We start from the raw sequence: 22,246 nt of genomic DNA, 5'->3' as shown, positions 1-22,246 counted from the left end.
CTACATTTATTCTAAGCCTTTTTAAAAACAAAATCAAGATTGGACTTTGGTCGTGGCCTTCCGGGGCATTCAAGGCATGGGCCTCGAATTAAAAAAAAAATCTTTAACGTTAATACATAATTGACGGTTTTAATAAAGCTGTAAGATTGTTAAACACTTTATGGCATTTTATTTTATTCCATGTAATTAGGAGTGCAATCTGCTTGATATTTTCATGTGTACACACTTACAAATACATAATGCAACCTACTTTGGCATCAATGCGTCTGAAGGCTGGGTCATCTTCGTCCACTTCAAAATAGATTTCCGTGGTAGTGATAGAGAGAGTCCCACGGGCTACAGTGACCGGGGCAATAAGCTGGGCCGGGGTGCTCAAAACAACAGGGCCTGAAGGAAGGAAATAAATGTTTATTTTCACAGAATATCACCAACAAACGACGCGTAATGCAAGTTAGTATCTGATGTAGGCCATTTATACACAACCATACACATACATTAAACAATTTGTGACATTTCTTCAGAATGCGTTTGTAATATTTTTTAAAGCTTCCTTTTTTTTAATACAGGTCTAAAGATTTTACGCTCTGGCGTGATCTTGCGTGTAGTGCGAAATAAATTGTGCGTAGTCTTTTCAAAATCATCAAAAAATAATTGTTTAGATTAGTAAATGTTTTTGTGATATTTTCTTCTAATCTAATCAAAAGGTAAATATGATGTAAAGATTTTCACAAACATACACATGGAAATGAAATGGGGAAAATATGTAAATCGAATAATTTCAGCAATTTTACGAACAGTCCTTCAAATTGAAGCATTGTCTAGGCCTATATGAAATTAGGCTATATGAAGAAAAAAATCCCTTCGATAATTTTAATAGGTAAGCTTTTCTATGAGGCCTAACGGCCACAATTTCACAGTCATTTTCTTCATTATTTTGCTACAAAACAAATCATATGTGAGTGATACGCATTTATGCGTTTCCTAATCAAATCAGTCGCGGAAATTCCCTTTTGATGATATGAAACCTATAAAATTGACCTAACAAATATTATTAAAATATTTACAGATGATTTGACCTTCGGTCAGATGATCCCAAGTTCGCGGGTGCGCGCTCTCTCTCTCTCTCTATTTTTTTCTCTTTGACCAGTCCCTCTGTCTTTTATTAGTTCACCCTTGTAGCAGCCCACGGGTCCGTCCTGGATGTGAGGAGAGGCTCTTGAAATTGGGATATTTATCGATCCCCCTGAACTCCAAAGAGCCACTTTAACGTCTCATCAATCTTAATCTGCTCTCCTCGGCCAATTATGCCCGATACTGTTGCAAGATTACAAGTGGATTTGGGTTTCAATTCCCAGAGCACTCCTTCACTGCTCTCCCCGACCGCTCGTAGAAACCAAAGCCACTCTGCCTCCTTTTGTACCAGCTACAACACCCGCCATTGTACTGTCCAGCATATATTACAAACGCGACCAGTTTTCAATAAAGTAGCTATTATATTATGATAAAAACAATTTGTGTAACAAAGCAGCATTTTAAATGGAAGACATGACTGAAAATAAACGAAAAGCGTTCTGTATGCTTTCGATACGAAGGTTTTACGCGAAACAGATGAACACACACAAACACACTCAAATAAATAAATGTCTTTGAATAGACGTAAAATGAAAATTGAGTAGCCGATGAATAAAAACCAAAAGCAGCCTATCATTTTTGTTGGCGCCATTTTCATCACCTCGCATGTTGCAAATAATTCAATTCAAGGCAACATGGCTTCACCTGTGAAAAGCTAGTGAACCCTTTAATCCGAATCAAGGCCCTCTCATGTAGACTAACACGTTTATTAGAGAAAGAGGCAATTGTAACGTGGCCTAGAGGGACACTTATGAATCCAGACAATACAGCATTAATCCAATGCGGAGAGAGGATTAGCGCTAAAGCCTCAAGAGACCTTTAAAAAATTGGGATCAAACTAAAATACGTTCATATTACATAATAAGAGCGATCTTGTTTCACATATGAGATGTAGCCTAATCTCATCTGCCGCTGGGACTGGACCGTTTTTCAATTGTTGTAAATCCCTATGAACGACATTTAGGCCTATATGTGTTATAAAGGTTGGCTATGTGCCTACTATTATACTATAGTAACCTATACTATAATTAGACGATTTAAACGACTTTATTTGTAATTTCCCCGTTAAGCCTATTTGATTAATTTGTGTGTCCGACGTTCTAGTGATGTAGTGTTGATTTCGGAGTACTAGTGAGGATTAGCAGATTAGCATGTTGGAATGAAACAGGTGCAGTTGTACTCAGCAAATCTGAGCTGTATGCAGTCGGCCTTGCCGCTCTGTCCTGACGTCAGCTGTTAAACAGACTGCTTCGCGCTATCGACTGTGATGTCACTGGAGTGTAGCGAGACAAAGGCATGCTGGGAACATAGATGATTGTTTTCTCTCTCTGTCTCTGTCACTACAGGGGCTCTAATACGAATATGAAAATATTATACAATAATATTTGTTTAAACAAACGTAGATATGAAATATAAGTTAAAACACACCTCCACACAAATATTCGTTTGAATTAAAATTGTACAAATGTTCATTTGTGTGTGTGTGTGTGTGAAAGGGAATGATAATAAATATGAGAGAGAGTGCGTAAAAATAAATCATTTAGTATCACATCTCACATTACACCAATTCTGTCCATATTTAGCTGTGGGTGTGGGTGTAAACGCACTCATGACAGCTCTTGCACTCTGATTGGCTGCAGGCTAACTGAGCCCCTCCCACTGGCTGTGAGAAGGCTGTTGTTGATTGGCCTGTTGTTTACACTGTGCTCATTAGCACTAGCATTAGCGTGTAGGCCCGCTGTCAAAATAGAAACAGCGCACACACAGCATACTGACACAGATGGCACTGCTCCCCTTGTGGCGAAGATAGACAATTCAGATAATAGATCAACTATAACCAAACAAACACCCAATACAGACAACATACATAAACACAATTGAAATGTCGAGGAGATAAAATAGGTCACATTGTAAGCCTACCTTCAATGAGTCATACTGAATCAAATAAAATAGGGCTTTGTCATCCTGAAGGTTTACAAGATGTCTTTAAAATAATCAGTACTCATTTTAAATGCTGGAAATACAAAACCAGTGCATTTGATGCTTTATATGAATCCTGATGGTGCACATTTAACCTTTTAGGAATTTAAATACTGTGCCAGGATTTATGATTGATTGCATTCCAGTAAAATTACTTTTAACACAGTCGGAAGAAAAAGAACAGCAACAATGCACCAGTCTGCATTCCTGCATTCTGAATTGGTGGGAACATATTAGAGGTAATTGAGGCAATCCTGATGTAGAGCTGATGAATGAATTCCTACAGAGTTAAAAAAGTAGAATGGCATACAGAACTGTTTATAAATTGTGTGCTGGGAGCTTTAATGTACATGATCAGCTATGCATGGAGGACTGAGCATTACATAGAATGCTTCAGATAGCAAGGAAAATGAATAGATAAATTAGGGCATTGGCTTTCCTACAGACACATAAATATCTCACCACTCATTTTTAACCTTCATTGACTAATGAAGGGCTGCGAAGCGAGTGGGGGCATTGATTATTCAGGGTGTTATTAATAACATGTCTGCTGCACATTCACAATACATATATCATGTATAACATCTTCCAGTGTAGAACAGATAAAAAATGTACCAGGTTAACAATGCTGAGAGCACAACCAGTCAGTAGTAATTCAGCTGCTGAGAATAATGAAAATGCAAGTGATTAGAAAGAAGATTCTTCCTTTAAAAATAAAATGAATTAAAATGAAAAGTTAAAGTTATCCTCCAAATATTAAACATAATGTTTGATTTGCAAACTGTCATCAACAGCAGTTGAAATTTTGGAAAGGTGTGCAAATAGAAATAATTAACTGATTGATTTTGATTGCCTCCTGATTGTTAGTTAAAATCATATATGATTTAATTCTATAATAATAAGATTTAAAATAATTAGATTTAATGTAATATTAGGTAAGGTAATCTCTCTTTAAATAGCAAACCTGCCTCTGGAAATATAAACCCGCGGACTTTCTGTGAAAAAAAAGAAAAGAAATACATATTTAAAATAATGTTATACTATAGACTTAAATAAATAAATAAATATACATTCAACAACAACAAAAAAAAAAAAACGTAACACTGTCCAGAGCAATACTTAACCCTACACACTGCCAGAAAAGCATAAACACAGTCCTAACGCAAAGGAACCACGCTAACTACACTGGTCTGCCTCTAGATTGACAGGTAAGATATATTTATATATCTGTTCAATGTCAAATACTGTCATTCTGACAAAATGCCATGCTTAAGCGATATATAAATAAATAAATGCTGCCAAATGTGAATTTACGTGGGACATTTCATATGAAGTGCTTATGGCAGGACGTCTCTGTAGAGGTAAACCTACAGGTATGTGTGAATATGATTTTAGAGTTTCATTAATATAACAAATGGTCTTTAAAAATGGTTCATCCAAACCCATGTGCCACATAGAACCTTTAAATTAAAGTACTGGAGGAAAGCGTCTTGTCATGGAGCTGATGTATGACTTAACTTACTATGCATACTGAATGGAGAAGCATCTCTATACAGATTGCATTGTGTGTAGATTGACTCACCTGCCAAGTTGTCCACTTCTTTCTCCTGCAGCAGATTGACAGCGTCATCATCCCCATCTAGCATCAGCTCCGTCTCGGGATTCTGGTTGACCACCGTCTGGCCGCGGAAGCCCTTCCTCCCTCTCAGTGCCTCGTCTTCCTCGGGGCCTGTAGAGAGACAATATGTGTACTTATGTCATAAAAATTACACTGTGTAGTTTATCATATATACATATGTTGAGCGATTTCTTGTCAAGGTCCTGTATCTTTAAAGGAAATTTAGAAATATTATATATGAGTCCATGTAAAATCATAAGCCACGACAGATAAATAGATTATGGTTGCCAAGCAATGAAAGAACACGTGTGAACCATTAAATATAACTATATAAATAAAATAATTAATAATAGTAATAATAGTATTATTGCACTTTATTTAGTTTAGTTTAGTTTTTTTTATATAAAATAATAAACAAAATAACTAAGGGTGATAACACTATTATATGTGACCCTGGACCACAAAACCAGTCTTAAATAGCATGATTATATATGTAGTAATAGCCAAAAAATACATTGTATGTGTGAAAATTATGGATTTTTCTTTCACGCCAAAAATCATTAGGATATTAAGATCATGTTCCATGAAGATATTCTGTACATTTCCTACCATAAATATATAAAAACTTAATTTGTGTTAGTAATATGCATTGCTAAGAACTTCATTTGGACAAATTTAATGGCAATTTTCTCAATAATTGGATTTTTGTGAACCCTCAGATTCTAAATACACTTAAAAAATACAATGCTAATATTTACTTTTTTATTATTATAATTTTTAAAAAATAAAATCCTAAAATGACCATGCTTTTATTTTGGCAGGTTTTGGCATGGCCGTGACACGAGATAAAATTTCCAAGTCTGACATTTTCCCATTGAATTAGGCTACTTTAACATTATTGCCGCTGGTTGTTTTTCATGTTCGCGAGTTGAAGCGACACCAATAATGTGATATTTAGCCCCTGGAATGCAAATTTTACCAGAGGAACCCCCCAAAAAACATTCATCCCCCGGAACACAATTGAGCTGGTTTGGTCTAGTTTTAAGTAGCAATTGGGCGGGTTTTGTTGAGAAAACCTGGCAACCCTGCTTTTCCATGTTAATCTGAGTTTTTGTCCTAATTTTAGAAACCCTTTCTATTTCTGCGACACCGCAAAGTATCTAATGTGAGTTTAAATAGAGTGTTTTCATGACATGTCATCAATCGGCCATATTGGCGGCACTGAACGTAAACTATGCCACTGAACGAAACTTGAATGGTCAATTATTGTCGTGTTTTGGGCTGCACTAATCGGTCAGACCAAGAAAAACATTCTTAGTACTATAGTCTGCCAAAAGTTATAACAAATCAAGGAGAAGAGTGCAAAAACTGTCTTAGGAACAAAAGGTGTTTATGGTTGGCTAAACTGAACCAGGATTTCCAGAACAAGAATCTTGACAACATTCATGTTTGTTCTTATCATTTCCGCCTATTAACTTTATTTTGTCAAAATATTGCACCCTTTCCTGCTTACTAAGTCTTTCTCTATATGATCTCAGAGCTACCCAGTTACCCAAATGCGCGGCCATACTGGCAATACTCTGATGTAAACAACAGCATGGATTGCACGGTTAATGTACTACTGAATACATTGTTCTGCGAATATTTTGACAAACTAATGTTAATAGGTGGTAAAGATACATACGAGCAGTATTAATTAAGATATTAGCCTAATATTTAACTTACCTGACTGGAAATGGTAAGAACAAACATAAATGTTGTCAAGATTCTTGCCCTGGAAATCCTGGTTCAGTTTAGCCAACCACAAATGCCTTTTGTTCCTCAGACAGTTTTTTGCACTCTTCTCCTTGCTTTGTTATAACTTTTGGCAGTCTATAGTACTAAGAATGTTTTTCCGGGTCCGACTGATTAGTACAGCCCAAAACATGACAATAATTGATCATTTTCAGCAGCAATAATCGGCAAAATATGCAAGTTTCAGTGCCGCCAGTACGGCTGATCGATAATGCATCGTTAAAACACTCTATACTACGAATCTTGCTATAAGATAAACTATCTAGCATTAATAACCTATCAGCAATGATGTCAAAATTTGCAACACTATTTCAAAAATCATGACTGGGACCACAGGCAAACTATTATGTTTTACTTATTTGTTTATTTGATACCGTTTAAGACACTTTAATTCTCCCTTAAAGAAACTCGTGATAAAGCGTGTGTAGATTTCCAAGTTCATTAGGCATAATGCAATTCACTTTCTAAATCCAGACGAGAACGAGATTGAACCGACAGCACAATTAAGCAACTGCAGATACCACCAAAGCTCATCACGCAGCCTTATCAGAGGAAAAAGAAAAAAAATATGCAAAAAAAAAAAGTGTGTAGCCACTTTGAACAAAAAAGATTCATTCATCAGCTTTAATTACTAAATAAAAGAGAGAAAATGGCAGTCAGGCCTGACACACGTCACTGCACACAGTCTAGATTTGTCTTGTGTAAGGTCAGATTTGCCTGTGACACCAGAACAGAGAGATTCTGTGGAAAAAAAGCAAATAAGAAACGCTTATCAGAAATAGAAAGTGTCTGACACTCTTTTGACGTGTTTCTTTTCAGTGCAGTGTTTAAAATGTTCCCTACACTCCCGTGGGGTTCATGTACCTTGTCTCAAAGCGGTCACGTTCGAATGTTGTCAACACCACTACACAGACGAAGAAGGAAAAAGAGAAGGAGAGAGAGGAAAAAAAATAAAATAACATAGCGGGCTTCCTGCTCTGTCTCATATCTCAGGAGCTTTCATCAGAGCCAAGGAAGAAGTGGGACCGCTTTTCGGAAATAGGGAGCGTGTAACATTTAGAGGCACGGAGCCAGTGAGCGGTCATGGATCAAAGCAGACAGAGGGAAACTTAAGACCGTAATTCTGTAAACCGTCATTACGCCTGCATTAAAGCAGAGAGAGCTGATGGAGCTGAGCTCCAGTCTTGACTGGCAAGATAAAGCTTAGGACCTCAGTGCAACACAGACAAAATAAACCAGGCGGATTTTGACAAGAAAATGATCCTGAGCAAATAGAGAGACTTTGAGGGGGAAAAAGTGAGTTAAAAAAGTATTTAGCTTTAGGTTGTTTTACACAAGAAGCCACAAGAAGGAAAACAAACCTGTGCGTACATAAAGTCTCAGCGGACTTGGTCACTGCATATCGTCAGCTGCTGTATTTGTTGCTAACTTCTAGATGTTCCTAGTTCTGGTAGACCCTAAAAGCTACCACTACTAACATCACTGATGCTAATATATCATTCCATGTTCACACTGAATCAATGTTATATAATTATTAATGAACTTTCAATGTGAACATGATCTACAAACATAATTTTTCAATATTAAATAATAAAACCTTTCTGAAAATGTACTCATCAAGTTTGTTTCTCATTTCTTTGCCGGAACAGATTTGAAGAAACTTAGCATTACGTCACTTGGTCATGTATGGATCCTCTGCAGTGAATGGGTGCCGTCAGAATGAGAGTCCAAACTGCTATTTAAAAACATCACAATAATCCACAACAAAACTTTAGTTTATCAATTAATGTCTTGTGAAGTAAAAATCTCAAACTGCTATTTAAAAACATCACAATAATCCACAACAAAACTTTAGTTTATCAATTAATGTCTTGTGAAGTAAAAATCTCATGCAGATTAAAAAATATGATTAAATTTGATTAAAAAATGAATAAATAAAATTTAAAATATGGATCCTCTGCAGTAAATGGGTGCCGTCAGAATGAGAGCCCAAACAGCTGATAAAAGCATCACAAAAAGCCACAACACATCTCCAGTTCATTAATTAATGTCTTGTGAAGTAAAAAGCTGCATGTTTATTACTATTTTTTTTATAATAATATATGGATCCTCTGCAGTGAATAGGTGCCGTCAGAAAGAGAGTCCAAACAGTTGATAAAATCACCACAATAATCCACAATAAAACTAATGTCGTGTGAAGTAAAAACCTGAATGCTTATCATTAAAACATAAAACAAAATCAAAATAAAACAAAATATGGATCCTCTGGAGTAAATGGGTGCACTCAGAACGAAAGTCCAAACAGATGATAAAAGTATAGAGAAAATCCACAACCCAACTCAAGCTCATTGATTCATGTCTTGAAAAGTTATAAACTGCATGTTTATTATTAAAAAAATAAATAAATAAAATATGCATCCACTGCAGTGAATGGGTTCCATCAGACTGAAATCCACAATACAACTCCAGCTAATTAATTAATGTCATGTAAAGTAAAAAGCTGCATGTTTATAGTTAAAAATAATAAATAATCAAATAAAAATATATTAAACCGTCAAAATTAAAAAATAACAAATGCATCCACTGCAGTGAACAGGTTCTGTCAGACTGAGTGTCCAAACAGCTGATAAAAGCATCACGGAAATCCTCAATACAACTCCAGTTAATCCGCTAATGTCTTGCAAAGTAAAAAGCTGCATATTTATTATTAAAAATAATAAATAAATGATAAACTAATAAATATATTAAACCGTAAATTCTGGCCAGAATACAAGTCCATAGTCTATAATAACGCTGCCTTCTCACATAAAACATTTAGTCGGAAAGAATGGTTTTAAAGATGAACATTTTCATTTATTTTCATTTCATTATTTTATTTCATTTCACACAGCATTAATTGATGGACTGGAGTTGTGTGGATTACTTTTGGATTATTGTGATGTTTTTATCAGCTGTTTGGACTCTCATTCTGACGGCACCCATTAAGTGATATAATGCTATTTTTTTCCCAAATCTGTTCTGATGAAGAAAAAACACATATTGGATGGCCTGCAGGGTGAGTAAGGGGCCGTTCACATGTAGCGTCTTTTGCACGCTCAAGTTAGTTATTTCAAATGTAGACGCGCGGCTTGCGCGTGCATAATGGAAGCGACGTGCACGCGGTGCGACGCGCTCGTTTTTCCAGGCGCGTTCGCGCCGCTTCGAGATAAAAACATCTCAACTTTTCAGAATGCCGCAAGCGCACCGCAGGTCATGTGACATGAACCAACAAATCAGCTTCCTCACGTTTTTCGTTACATTGAAACCTCAGCAGAAACATGGAGGAGCAGCTCATCATTGTGGTCCAGGGATTTCCTGAAATTTATGATTTGTCAAGCCCCCATTATTTTGACGCTAATAGAAGAAACAATGCATGGAGACGCATAGGCTTGGAGCTAGAGCGCAGCTGATGGTTGCTTAGAAACGGCAGACACTTCCGGAGCGCAAGCGCCCAAGCGCTTTGTTGATAAGGAAGAAAGCGGCGCGCCTAGCGTTTTCCACGCGTTTTTAGGCGCGACATGTGAACGGCCCCTAAATTGTCAGCAAATTTTCATTTTCGGTTGAACTCTAACAACCATAAAACATATTAGGTAAAATAGTCTGTTTTTATTAAAGTACAGTACATTTACATTTCCTTTGCTTCTTCTGCCATCTTGGATACTTTTTTTCATCCAAACACACTGTAATGCATTCTGGCATCATCTTCTGTACAAAAAATACATGCGGTGCTGCCAAGTTAGGAAGTTGGCTATAATTATGTTTTCTACCTTTTGGAACATCCTTCACATCATGAATCTTGCTTACAAAAGCTCACTAGGTTCTGGAACACAGTGATGCATGTTCCTATTTTGAGCAATGACACCGGTACAGAAGCTTCCTGTTTTTTCTCTTAAATGGCAAGCCTTTGATAGAAAGCCTACATGGCCACATATACAAGATATCTAGTAACAGAGCCGATCATTTGTCAGTCTTAGGAATGAGGCTTGATGGGAACTCGAGATCGCTACAACTCAGACTCGAAAGAACCCCTCGCTTGTATTGTCAACCACCTCGTTTATCGGCACCCCTGAAGCTCGCTCACTGGACTCCTGTGAGCCATCACGGCCAACAGTGAGGCTATTCAAGCCCAGCATGGCTCACCCGCTCTGCCATCAGAGGGTTTATGTTACCCAGGGCACAAATTTGGCATGACGCAGCAGGGTTGAGAAAGACCAGGTGATGGCTGGTCTGCCAGTCGTTGCGGGACTTGAATGATGTTCTTCGCTAAAAGCTTGGATCTGATCCATACAGCTGGGGGACGGCGAACTGTCACTGACTGACTGACATACGTGTAGAATAACAAACAAATCAAAATGTGCTGAAGTAGTAGGTGTAGCTCTAAACTTGTATCCAACGACTAGCACAATATGATGAAAACCAAATATTTGAAGTGGGCTCAAAATAGCTCCTTCAGCGGCGCAAAACTGTTACTTGATGAACGCAAGGAGAGCTCTGGGTTTTGAAGGCTTCGAAGAAGGAAGGAAAAAAGATCCTAGTTTGCAATTCAATTCTGTCATTCCATCACTATGTGACTTCTTCAACACACTGAACTCCTTACTTGGCCTTTTTCTTTCAAAAGTCACATCAAACGAAAACTGCGCAGAGCTTGTGGCAAAAGGAATTTTACAGTTTGTGAGAGCAGCTCCCAAGGTGGAAATATTTAAGTGCTCAGTAGTTCAGATGAGCTTCAAACAGGCCTTCATTCGGTCGGTTATTGTTGCTCAGAGATCATGTTTTATTTATGGCTGGAGCTCTTGAATATTGCCTTGCACTTTTATTGCCCTACTTGAGTCATGCGCACTTGTAGCCTTAAAAGAAAGAGCCAAAAAATTAGGCAAAGAAAAAAAGTGACATAATATTCCATTTAAACAGTAATTGCATCTGATGTATCTTTCCATTCTGGGATTGACAGATGAGATGCCTTTTGTAAAAATAAACAATGTACCAAAACGGAAAAAGGGACTGCGGGACGTGTAGATGTATGTCTCTCTAGTTGACTGTTATATAATAACTCAAACAAAATGTTGCACATGTGCCATGAGTGCATTTGCGCACAAACAATGTGGCAAAGTGGGCTTGCTGCGCTCGTCGATCAAACGCCAGGAATTCTCCAGTCAGCTCTGGAAAAAGAAACCCAACTTTCGTAAAGTGAAACCGGAGACCCATGCAAAGTTTTTGTTATGGTTTTACTCATGTGAGAAGCATTTGGTATCACATACAGACACAATATGGCTGATTACAAGGCCCACATGGAATCTATATGCACAGAATTTCATAGACAGCTCCGCAGATTTAAAATTGAAAGCGCCTGCGTGTTTAAATATTTGGGCTAATTTGAATATTCCAGGTTCAAAACAATTGAATATAAATGTTAAGACCTTTCTGAACCTGCATTGATAGCAACACAACTACCACGTTCAAGGTCCAGAAAAGGACGGACATCGATAAAATAGTCCATGTGGTTCAATTATAATTTTCTGAAGCTACGAGAATACTTCTGCGCAAAGAAAATAAGGAAAAATGCAAAATGTTTCAATACAAGCATTTCAGTCAAAAGAAATGTATGCAATATTTCAAACCTTTACCATACGGGAGAAAATCAACCACAACAGTTTAAAATCAGCCCAATTTCAGGAAAAAAATTATTGTATATTTAATATTAGAATGTTTCCAGGAGTGGGATTAAGAAAATAGTCGTGCACAAGGCTTTAATACAAAAACGCACACAATGAATAGCTACTGTAGAATGCAAAAGCTGAGGAGATTTAGAAATCTTGGCTGGACGCATTTTTTTTTAGGTTGAAAAAGAGGACATGTCTCGGGGAAAAGAGCATGTATGGTCACCCTAACCATTATAGGCTGGTTGTTCAAACACCTTATAAAGGTGATTTTTTCATAATAGGTCCTGGAAATAGAAATCTGGGTTACAATGGAAACATTTGGGACCCATCTGTAATTGTTAAAATGTTCACTGATTACATTGTTTAACCACAAGACATAAACAGTATGCATGTTATCATGATTTTATTGTGATTTTAAAACAATTGCTTTAATAACTTTTTAAATTTTAAAAATTTGTTGTCGTGACAATGTGAAAACCCAAAAGAGACTTTAAAAATGATAATATAAACAATTAAAAAATATATACGTTTTAACAGAAATAATACCCATTCACTTCCATTTTAAGTGCCTCACCTAACATCCATTTTCAGGATCCCCATAAGTCCTTAAAATGTCTTAAAATGTAAGGTCATAAAAAGTCTTAAGTATCCTGAATGGCATAAAAGTCATAATTAATATTTTAAAAGGTCTTCTGAACCTGCACTGACAGCAACACAACTACCACAATCAAGGTCCAGAAAGGTAAGGGCATCGATAAAATAGTCCATGTGACTTCAGTGGTTCAACCATAATTTTCTGAAGCTATGGGAATACTTGTGAGCAAAGAAAACAAAAATTACAAAAAATGTCAGTCTTTGCCGCATGTTCAGCAAAGACTGATGCAAAGGAGAAGAAATTGTTAAATGAAGGTGGTTGAACCACTAATGTTACATGGACTATTTTAACAATGTCCTTACTACCTTTCTGGGCCTTGAAAGGTCTGATTTCATCAAAAATATCTTAATTTGTGTTCAGAAGATAAACAAAGGTCTTACAGGTTTGGAACAACATAAGAGTGAATAATTAATGACAGAATTAGCATTTTTTGGGTGCTATCCCTTTAACACTGTATGGCCATTAAGAATAAACCTAAACAAATTTATCACTATATCAATCCATATGAATTAGAAATTGACCGATATTGGAGTTTGCTAAGAAAATAAATCTTGTAAAACACATAACAGTGCCGTGTTTTGACTTTGAACTTCCAGCACTTACATTTATTGGAGATTAATGTAAGCATTAGATTTTATCGCAATTCCTGTTTTTTTGTCCCCATATTTGATTATGACTTTTATGCCGTTTAGGATACTTTTTATGACCTTACATTTTAAGGACCCATGGGGATCCTGAAAATGGATGTTATGTGAGGCACTTGAGGCACAATGGAATTGAATGGGGATTATTTCTGTTAAAACGTATATATATTTTTTAATTGTTAAGATTATAATTTTTACAGTCACTTTTGGGTTTTACGCATTGTCACAACAACACATTTTTAAAATTGAAAAAGTTAGCCAGCAATTTATTTCCACAATAAAACCATTTTGTTTTACTGTTTATGTCTTGTGGTTAAACAATGTAATCAGTGAATATTTCAACAATTACAGATGGGTCCCAACTGCTTCCATTGTAAACTTCTCATTGTAATTTAGATTTCTGCTTTTTTTAAAAGAGGATCTATTATGCAAAAATCACTTTTATAAGGTATTTGAACAACCAGCCTATATTGGTTAGGGTGACCATACATCTTCTTTTCCCTGGACCTAAAAAAATGCGTCCGGACGGAATTTCTAAATCGGCCAAGATGTCGGGGATTCAGCTTTTGCATTCTACAGTAGCCATTTATTGTGTGTGTTTTTTTATAAAAGCCTTGCAGGACTGTTTTCTAAATCCCGCTCATGCAAACATTATAATATTGAATATAATATTCGTGCATCAGGGAGTCGCTATCAATATTCAAGAGTATTTAAATCACTTTGGATGCAGCTCGTGTTGGATGTAGGGTTGCCAAATCCACATTTTTTTCCATCGAATTGGGCTGATTTTAAATGGTTGCGGCAGGTTGATTTTCTCCCGTATGGTAAAGGTTTGAAATATTGCATACATTTCATTTGACTGAAATGCTTGTGAAACATTTTGCATTTCACCTATGATAAAACTGTGGTAGACATAAGTTTTGTGAAGGATGACCACTGTGGTAGGAAGATTTGTAGTTGTGTTTATGATCAATCTACATAACGGTGACTGTAAAATATGTATTTTAGGTATGGAAATGACATATTTTGAGTTTGGGATATGGTCAGCAATGTGAAGTTGACCGCATGAATATGTCGAGCTCATAATCACAAGTGGGACACAAGTTTGTGATAGCATGCAATGGCACCATGAGACCAGCTATGACATTTTTTTTATCGCACCGTGCTTCCAGTCTGTGTAATTCATAAACGTGCATTTATTATGCACAGTACAATCAGACTGACTTTTAAACTGATTTCAGTTCGAACATACAGGGACACCACTACTAACAGTTTCTAACATTTTCAGTGCATGAGATTGTCTTGTTTTCCCCAGTTCTTGAAGCTCCGCCTTCTTCTGAAAAGGGGGCTGGGGACACTATCTCATTTGCATTTAAAGGGGACAAATACAAAATTCAGCGTTTTGGCTCATACCCTAAAAGTTGGGTATTTTAAGCTAAAACTTCACAAACACACTCTGGGGACATCAGAGATTTATTTTACATCTTGTAAAAAGGGGTATAATAGGTCACCTATTAACAGAGGGACAAGGCGATTGTTTGTTGATTTACTTCTACTGAACTTGTATTGAATTGTCACACATGTCTTACTTCCGCCTTTCTTTGCACTCTTTCTCTTGTAACAAGCTATAAAGATCTCTGTCCAGAGGGGTTCATTGGGTCAGGGCAGAGCCGCTCACCTGAAAATGAGACTGCAAGGACACCCAAAGGTAGAACAGGCTGTTAAAGAGCAGGATCAATATTAACCTGACTTCCATTTCATGCTTGCCCAATTCCAATCAGCTAACAATATACTCGGCCACTCGTGAATAAGGGGGAAGGTACAGTATCAAAGCCTGAGACCCGCATGAAACCAACTCACTATTTTGTCAGCATGTCTAACAGAGCTATTTTAAAGCCAAGTTTCCCCACAAACATATGCAAAGGTGCTTGGTGAAAGTAAGGTTTATCAAATGCTTATTCAACACAGTCAGCCGTTTGAGGTCCCATTAAATTCAGGCCGTTCGTCTATTTTCAGTGATTGAAGATCGTATTACAGCCACAGAAAATACATTAAATTACCATGAATCAAATATAATGATGTTGTTTCTAGGGCAGTTAGAACATTTTTCGAATGAACCTGAGGCATATTTCATGTCCACCCATGTCATTTCGCACGAGAAGAAATGTGAAACATTGCTAAAACGCTGCGTACGTTCTAACGCAGACAAGCTCTATGAAAATATGTCACTGTGAATAAAAACAAGGCCCATATGCAGTGACTGCTGTCAACCGCCAGTGTTCTGACATTTGAGAGCAGTCATTTTTCAATCTCTTTGGTTTCTGGCAAAAATAATGGAAACTTATATGCACCCTTAACAGTTAATTCATTCAAATCACCTACGTTAACTCAACGTACCTCGACCACCGGTCGCAAAAGCAGCTGTAAACCTCCAATACTGCCAGTTCAGCAAAGCACAGAGCTACTGACTTTTACACTTACTCAAAATGATGATTTATATACCCTATGCAATATATGGAGTTACATATAGCTTTCATTCTATTGAAAAAGAGAGTGCTTTAAAATACAACAGACTAAATGAATAATATTTATACAATTCATATATATACTTAGTAAAAAATATATACTGCTTTTTTTACTTTTAATTATTATTTATATAAGTCCATTACACTTATAAGCTTATATACTTTATCACTGTATATACAAGCATCACTGTTCTGCTGGTTTAGGAAAGCAGTCCCTCCGTTTCTATAAAACCCGAGCAGTCGTTCTTTGCTCTCCCTCTCTCAGTCTCTCTCTATGGCATTGTGGGGGCAACATCTGACTACAGGCAATCCCTTTCACATGACAATCTTATGCATTATTCCACTCATTAAAGACTGGGAGAAGCCTGGGGACCTCAACAAGTCCTCAATCACAGCAGCCCCAGACACTAGACCGCGGGTCCACAGAGACGCACTGACAACTTACCAAGGACAGGCAGAAAAAGAAGCCGGTCCGGAGGAATACTGCAGTGGTGTGAGTTTCTGAAGAAATGCATGGGTAATACGTTTGAAAGACAGTGTGGATTTGATATGGTGGCAAAATGAATTAGTGGGGGAAAAGTCTGTTGTGACATGAGCAGGGGCCACCTGCAGGTCAAGGAACAGCTGGCATGTGTATGTACGGGTGTGCATGTGTGTGTTCTGGCTCTGACACACAGACCATCTGACATGGCCTCAAAACAGTTGGGCACAAAAGGCCAGACATGTAGATAGACACAATATTACTGCATAACAAGTCACAGAATGCACTTTTTTTAAATGATATACGCAGTGATGTGGGTAACATATTATAAGTAACACAAGTTACGTAATCAGATTACTTTTTCAAGTAACTAGTAAAGCAACAGATTACTTTTTAAATTTACAAGTTACTTTTTTTCATTTACTGACTGACACCTCTTCCGTAATGCGTTACTTCCCATAAAAAGTAACTAAGTAATGCAATTAGTTACTTTTTTATGAGGTGACACAATATTGTAATCCATCATCACAAGTAACTTTCCCCAATATGTTCAGTTGAAGCTAAAAGTTTACATACACCTCACAGAATTTGCAAAACGTTCATTATTTTAACAAAATAAGCAGAATAATACAAAATGTATGTTATTTTTTAATTAGTGCTGACTTGAATAAAATATTTTTAAATAAAATATGCTTACATATAGTCCACATAAGAAAATAATAGTTGAATTTATAAAAATGACCCCTTTCAATAGTTTACATACACTTGATTCTTAATACCGTGTTGTTGCCTGAATGCTCCACAGCTGTGTTTTTTTGTTTTGTTTAGTGATAGTTGTTCGTGTGTCCTGAACAGTTGAACTGCCCGCTGTTCTTCAGAAAAGTTCTTCAGGTCCCAAAAATTATTTGGATTTCCAGCATTTTTGTGTATTTGAACCCTTTCCAGCAATGACTGTGTGATTTTGAGGTCCATCTTTTCACTCCGAGGACAACTGAGGGACTCATATGCAACAATTACAGAAGGTTCAAACGCTCACTGATGCTTCAGAAGGAAACATAATGCATTAAGAGCCTGGGGGTGAAAACTTTTGAACAGAATGAAGATGTGTACATTTTTCTTATTTTGCCTAAATATCATATTTTTTCATTTTAGTACTGGCCTTCAGAAGCTACAGAAGATACTTACATGTTTCCCAGAAGACAAAATAAGTTCAATTTACCCTGATCTTCAAACCCCAAAAGTTTTCACCCCTGGCTCTTAATGCATTGTGTTTCCTTCTGAAGCATCAGCGAGCATTTTAACCTTCTGTAATAGCTGCATATGAGTCCCTCAGTTGTCCTCGATGTGAAAAGATGGATCTTAAAATCATACAGTCATTGTTGGAAAGAGTTCAAATACACAAAAATGCTGAAAAACCAAAGAATCCGTGGGACTTAAAGGATTTTTCTGAAGAACAGCAGGCAGTTTAACTGTTCAGGACAAACAAGGGACTCATGAACAACTATCAGTAAACAAACAAAAATAAAACAGCTGTGGATCATTCAGGTAACAACACAGTATTAAGAATCAAGTGTATGTAAACTTTTGAACGGGGTCATTTCTATGCATTTTATATGATTCCTCTTATTTTGCTAAAATAATTAACATTTTGCAGATTCTGTAAACTTTTGACTCATCAATTCACTGGCTAATATAAGACATTTAGACCATAGTGTATTGTCCATAATCAAAGTGAATCATTTTCATTACATTAAAAAATGCAATCCATTATCATCCCATGTGGCCATTAGTAGCATTATAGCAAAACATGCTGTCAAATAACACTCTCATATGGCTCTACCCACAAGTATGAGCTAATAGCAAGGGTTCACTTGTGGATTTTTAAATAAATGGGCCTATTTCGCTTGCCCCCTTGTAAGTTTCCCCATGTGTAATGGAAATAGTTACAGTAACTATTCTGTGCAGTGTGCACGAGAGAGAAGTCGCCCCATTGTACTTGAGAATCAATAGATTTGCCCTTGTTCGGTTAATACACTCCCCCTCGTATCTTCAATTTGATGCCTGGAGGAGAAGCGCCCGCAGTGGTTAATAGTATTGAACCGTTTCTCTTTTAAAGCCTCTGTTGCGAGACACAGAGCCAAATCGACAGCCGTGCGGTGGGCAACGCTGCAAGATCAAACGGGTCAATGAGGAAAAATGTTTGAGAGCAAAAGGCAGAAACAGTAAAAAAAAAAAAAACACAGCACGCAATTTTCCTCTCAACAATGTGTGCCGCTAGGATATAAAAACCTGCCATAAAGCCCTCTTGCCATGTTCAATTGACAAGGCCCATAAATATACAACCTATAAAGCTGACAACGAACTGTTTCTCAGCTCCGAGAATATTAGTTGCGTCCAAGAGTTGATTGGAGGCTTTCTAATTCGCATATGTGTATCCCATTTGGTGAACAATGATGTCATTGTATAAAATGAACGCAATTTGGGGATAATGAGGTAGACTGACAGAGTCCAGCAACATTTTTGATTGGCTGTTGGCAGAATTACTGACCGTAGTCCTCCAGCGATTTGCACGTGATGTCCAAGTGGGTGGAGCCAAAAGGGTTGCGCACAAATCTCCTCCTCCTCCGGAGGTCATCCTCCCAGTAATCCAGACGCCAGAAGTCATGCAGCTGACTGGAAAAGGGGAAAAGACAGGAACTCCTGTTAGGAAATCAGAGAAAAAAGAAGTTGGAAAGCTAAAATGAAAAAATGAAAGCACTGAATATCATTTTATATGATGAAACAAGCCCTGCTTACTACAGAGTACATCATACTTTGGCACATTCGTATATTATTACTCATTTTGTTAAAAAATACATTCACAAATGTCAAACACTACAACAGAAACACTTTAGACACATATGGAAAATAATAACTTTGGTAAATTAAATGAAAACTTAATTATGATAAAAGTAAAAAAAAACCTGATATAAAAGTTGGAATTATGATGAAAAAGCCAAGATTATGAGATACTAAATCATAATAATGAGACAAAAAGTCAGACCTATATAGTATATACATACTATGTTTTAATTATCACATAAAAAGGAGGAATTATTAGATAAACTTACATTATGACAAAAAAACACACAATTATGAGATACTAAGTCATATTTATAACATAAAAGTCTTAATTATGGCCTATTACAAATTAATTATAGGATTAAAAGTCAAAATTATGACATAAGTCCTAAGTATGACAAAAAGCCAAGATTATGAGATGCTAAGTCATAGTTAGAGATAGAAAGACAGACATATGACATGCTATGCCTTAATTATGACATAAGCAATAATTATGACAGTCAAAACACAATTATGAGATACTAAGTCATAGTTCTAAGATAAAAAGTCTTAACTACGGTCTACACATCAATTATAAGATAAAAAGTCTAAATTGTGATAAAAAGTTGGAATTATGACATAAGTAATAATAATGACAAAAAGCCAAGATTATGAGATACTAAGTCATAATTATGAGATAAAAAGTCAAACCTGTGACATGCTATGTCTTAGATGTGATGTACTGTATGTCAATATTATGACATTAAAAATGGAAGTTATGACAGTGATAATACGACAAAAAGCCAAGATTATGATATACCAAGTCATAATTATAAGATAAAAAGTAAAAATGATGAAAAAAGTTGAAATTATGACATTCTAAGATAAAAAGTCTTAGCTACGGCCTACTACACATTAGTTCTGAGATAAAATGTCATAATTATGACATAAAAATTTTGAATTATGACACAAGTCAAAATTATGTCCAAAAGCCAAGATTATGAGATACTAAGTCATAATTATGAGATAAAAAGTAAAACTTATGGAATTAAGACCTGTCATTATTATGACAAAAAGGCAAAATTATGAGATACTAATTATGGGGGGAAAAAAGTCAGACCTATGACATGCTTTGTCTTAGTTATGACATAAAAAGTCAAAATTATGACATAAAAAGTTGAAATTATGACAGTTATGATATGTCAAAAACAATTACGAGATACTAAGTCAGAATTATAAGATAAAAAGTCTTACTTCCCTACTACACATTAATTATGAGATACAAGTCTAAATTATGATATAAAAAGTTGGAATTATGACATAAGTCATAATAATGATAAAAGGCAAAATTATGAGATACTAAGTCATAATTATGATATAGAATTCAGACCTATGACATGCCACACCTTAATTATGACATAAGTCAAAATTATGACATAAAAAGTTAAAATTATGACAGTCAAACACAATTACAAGATACTAAGTCATAATTATGAGACAAAAAGTCTAAATTATGAGATACTAAGTCACAATTATGAGATAAAAAGTAAAACTTATGGAATTAAGACATGTCATTATTATGACAAAAAGGCAAAATTATGAGATACTAAGTCATAATTATGAGATAAAAAGTAAAACTTGACACTATGCATTATGAGATAAAAATACAAATTATAACATGAAAAGGTGAAATTTTGACATTATGAAAAAGATACAATAATGAGATACAAAGTTTAAACAATATTATAATCAATATTATGAGACAAAAATCTCAATGACAGTCCTAATTATGAAATAAAATTACATAATATAAATTATTACATAATAAAAATCTGTCCGAATTATGACTTTGCGTCAAAATGAAGACTTGGTGGGTCATGATTCTGACTTTATACCTTATAATCATGACCTAGAATCTCACAATTATGACTTTTTATGACATAGGGTTTAGCAAATCATGATTTGTTTCTCTTATGTGGGAGAAATGGCCTTCCACAGACACACACAAAGAAAGCACTTAAATTTATATAGCAGTGTAATTCTCCACATACAATGCTACGGAGAATTGCATATTGGAGAGCACCCAAACCAAAGGTTACACATGAGGGAGAATCAAATGATATCTGGTAAAATACAGCTAATTCATGAAGTTCATTAAAGCTCCAGAAACCCAGCCACGCTTTTGCACGAGAACCCCTCAGGCGCAAAACAGCAGCCGCGGCTCTCCAGCGCACAAATAAATAACAGCAAGTCCCATTAACAAATACTGTATCAAATTACAAGTATAAATGGCGCAGCTTGCCTCCTTTTTACGGTGTTTTTTAACAAGTCTTGTAAATCAGAGGTAGGACCCTCTATGCAGTCGGAGAGGGGTTTTAATGATGCTGGGGTCTCACCATAGCCACACCCCAGGCCAATAAAACAGGGACCCCCTCCCTCGGCATATGTGCAGCTGTGATTAAAATAACGTGCTGAAATATTCATTGAAATGATTCCCAGGGCCCTGGAGCAAGCTGCAGAAGATTGCGTTTTTATTCATTATTAATAACAGCGAATTAGAGGCCGTATAAAAGAAAAAATGAGAGCCCGAGAAAAAAGGGGAGCACGGGGAATGAGAGGGAAACGGCTACAGCATGTGGTAACCATCTTTGTAAATGATTATTCCAACATTAGCAGGGACCTGGGCTAATTTTATTGCTTGCAGCTAATGCAAACCATTAAGGGCAGGGACCAGCATCAGGTTACTAAGTGCAGCTCGTTTCGAGCGCGCTCAGCCTGGAGCTGTTTCAAAGGCTTTAAAACGGAGTGAGAGAGAGAGAGCGAGAGGCAAAGGAAAAAGCACAGAAAGGAAAAGCAGGCCAGCACCGAATAATACTGCAGCTAATTTACTCCAAAGAGG

At 36.4% G+C, this 22,246-nt stretch overlaps 1 protein-coding gene across 2 annotated transcripts in view; it reads right to left on the bottom strand.

Moving 5' to 3' along the window:
* The window catches only part of nbeab (neurobeachin b), a 401,639-nt gene that overhangs the window by 148,448 nt on the left and 230,945 nt on the right, over nucleotides 1–22,246 (bottom strand). The window contains exons 37-39 of one of the 2 annotated variants that reach the window (XM_073817484.1): nucleotides 19,076–19,227; nucleotides 4,694–4,840; nucleotides 251–387 (exon numbers count right to left, since the gene is read on the bottom strand). In XM_073817484.1, the coding sequence (XP_073673585.1) occupies nucleotides 251–387; nucleotides 4,694–4,840; nucleotides 19,076–19,227 (436 nt within the window). The remainder of the gene's footprint in view (nucleotides 1–250; nucleotides 388–4,693; nucleotides 4,841–19,075; nucleotides 19,228–22,246) is intronic. The other variant, XM_073817485.1, reaches the window with a different exon arrangement.

This window comes from Garra rufa, chromosome 14 (genome assembly GCF_049309525.1).
Source record: "Garra rufa chromosome 14, GarRuf1.0, whole genome shotgun sequence".
In the NCBI taxonomy this organism is placed as follows: Eukaryota; Metazoa; Chordata; class Actinopteri; order Cypriniformes; family Cyprinidae; genus Garra; species Garra rufa.
Note: the sequence above shows the minus strand (reverse complement) of the source record. Positions and strands in the feature narration are given on the sequence as shown.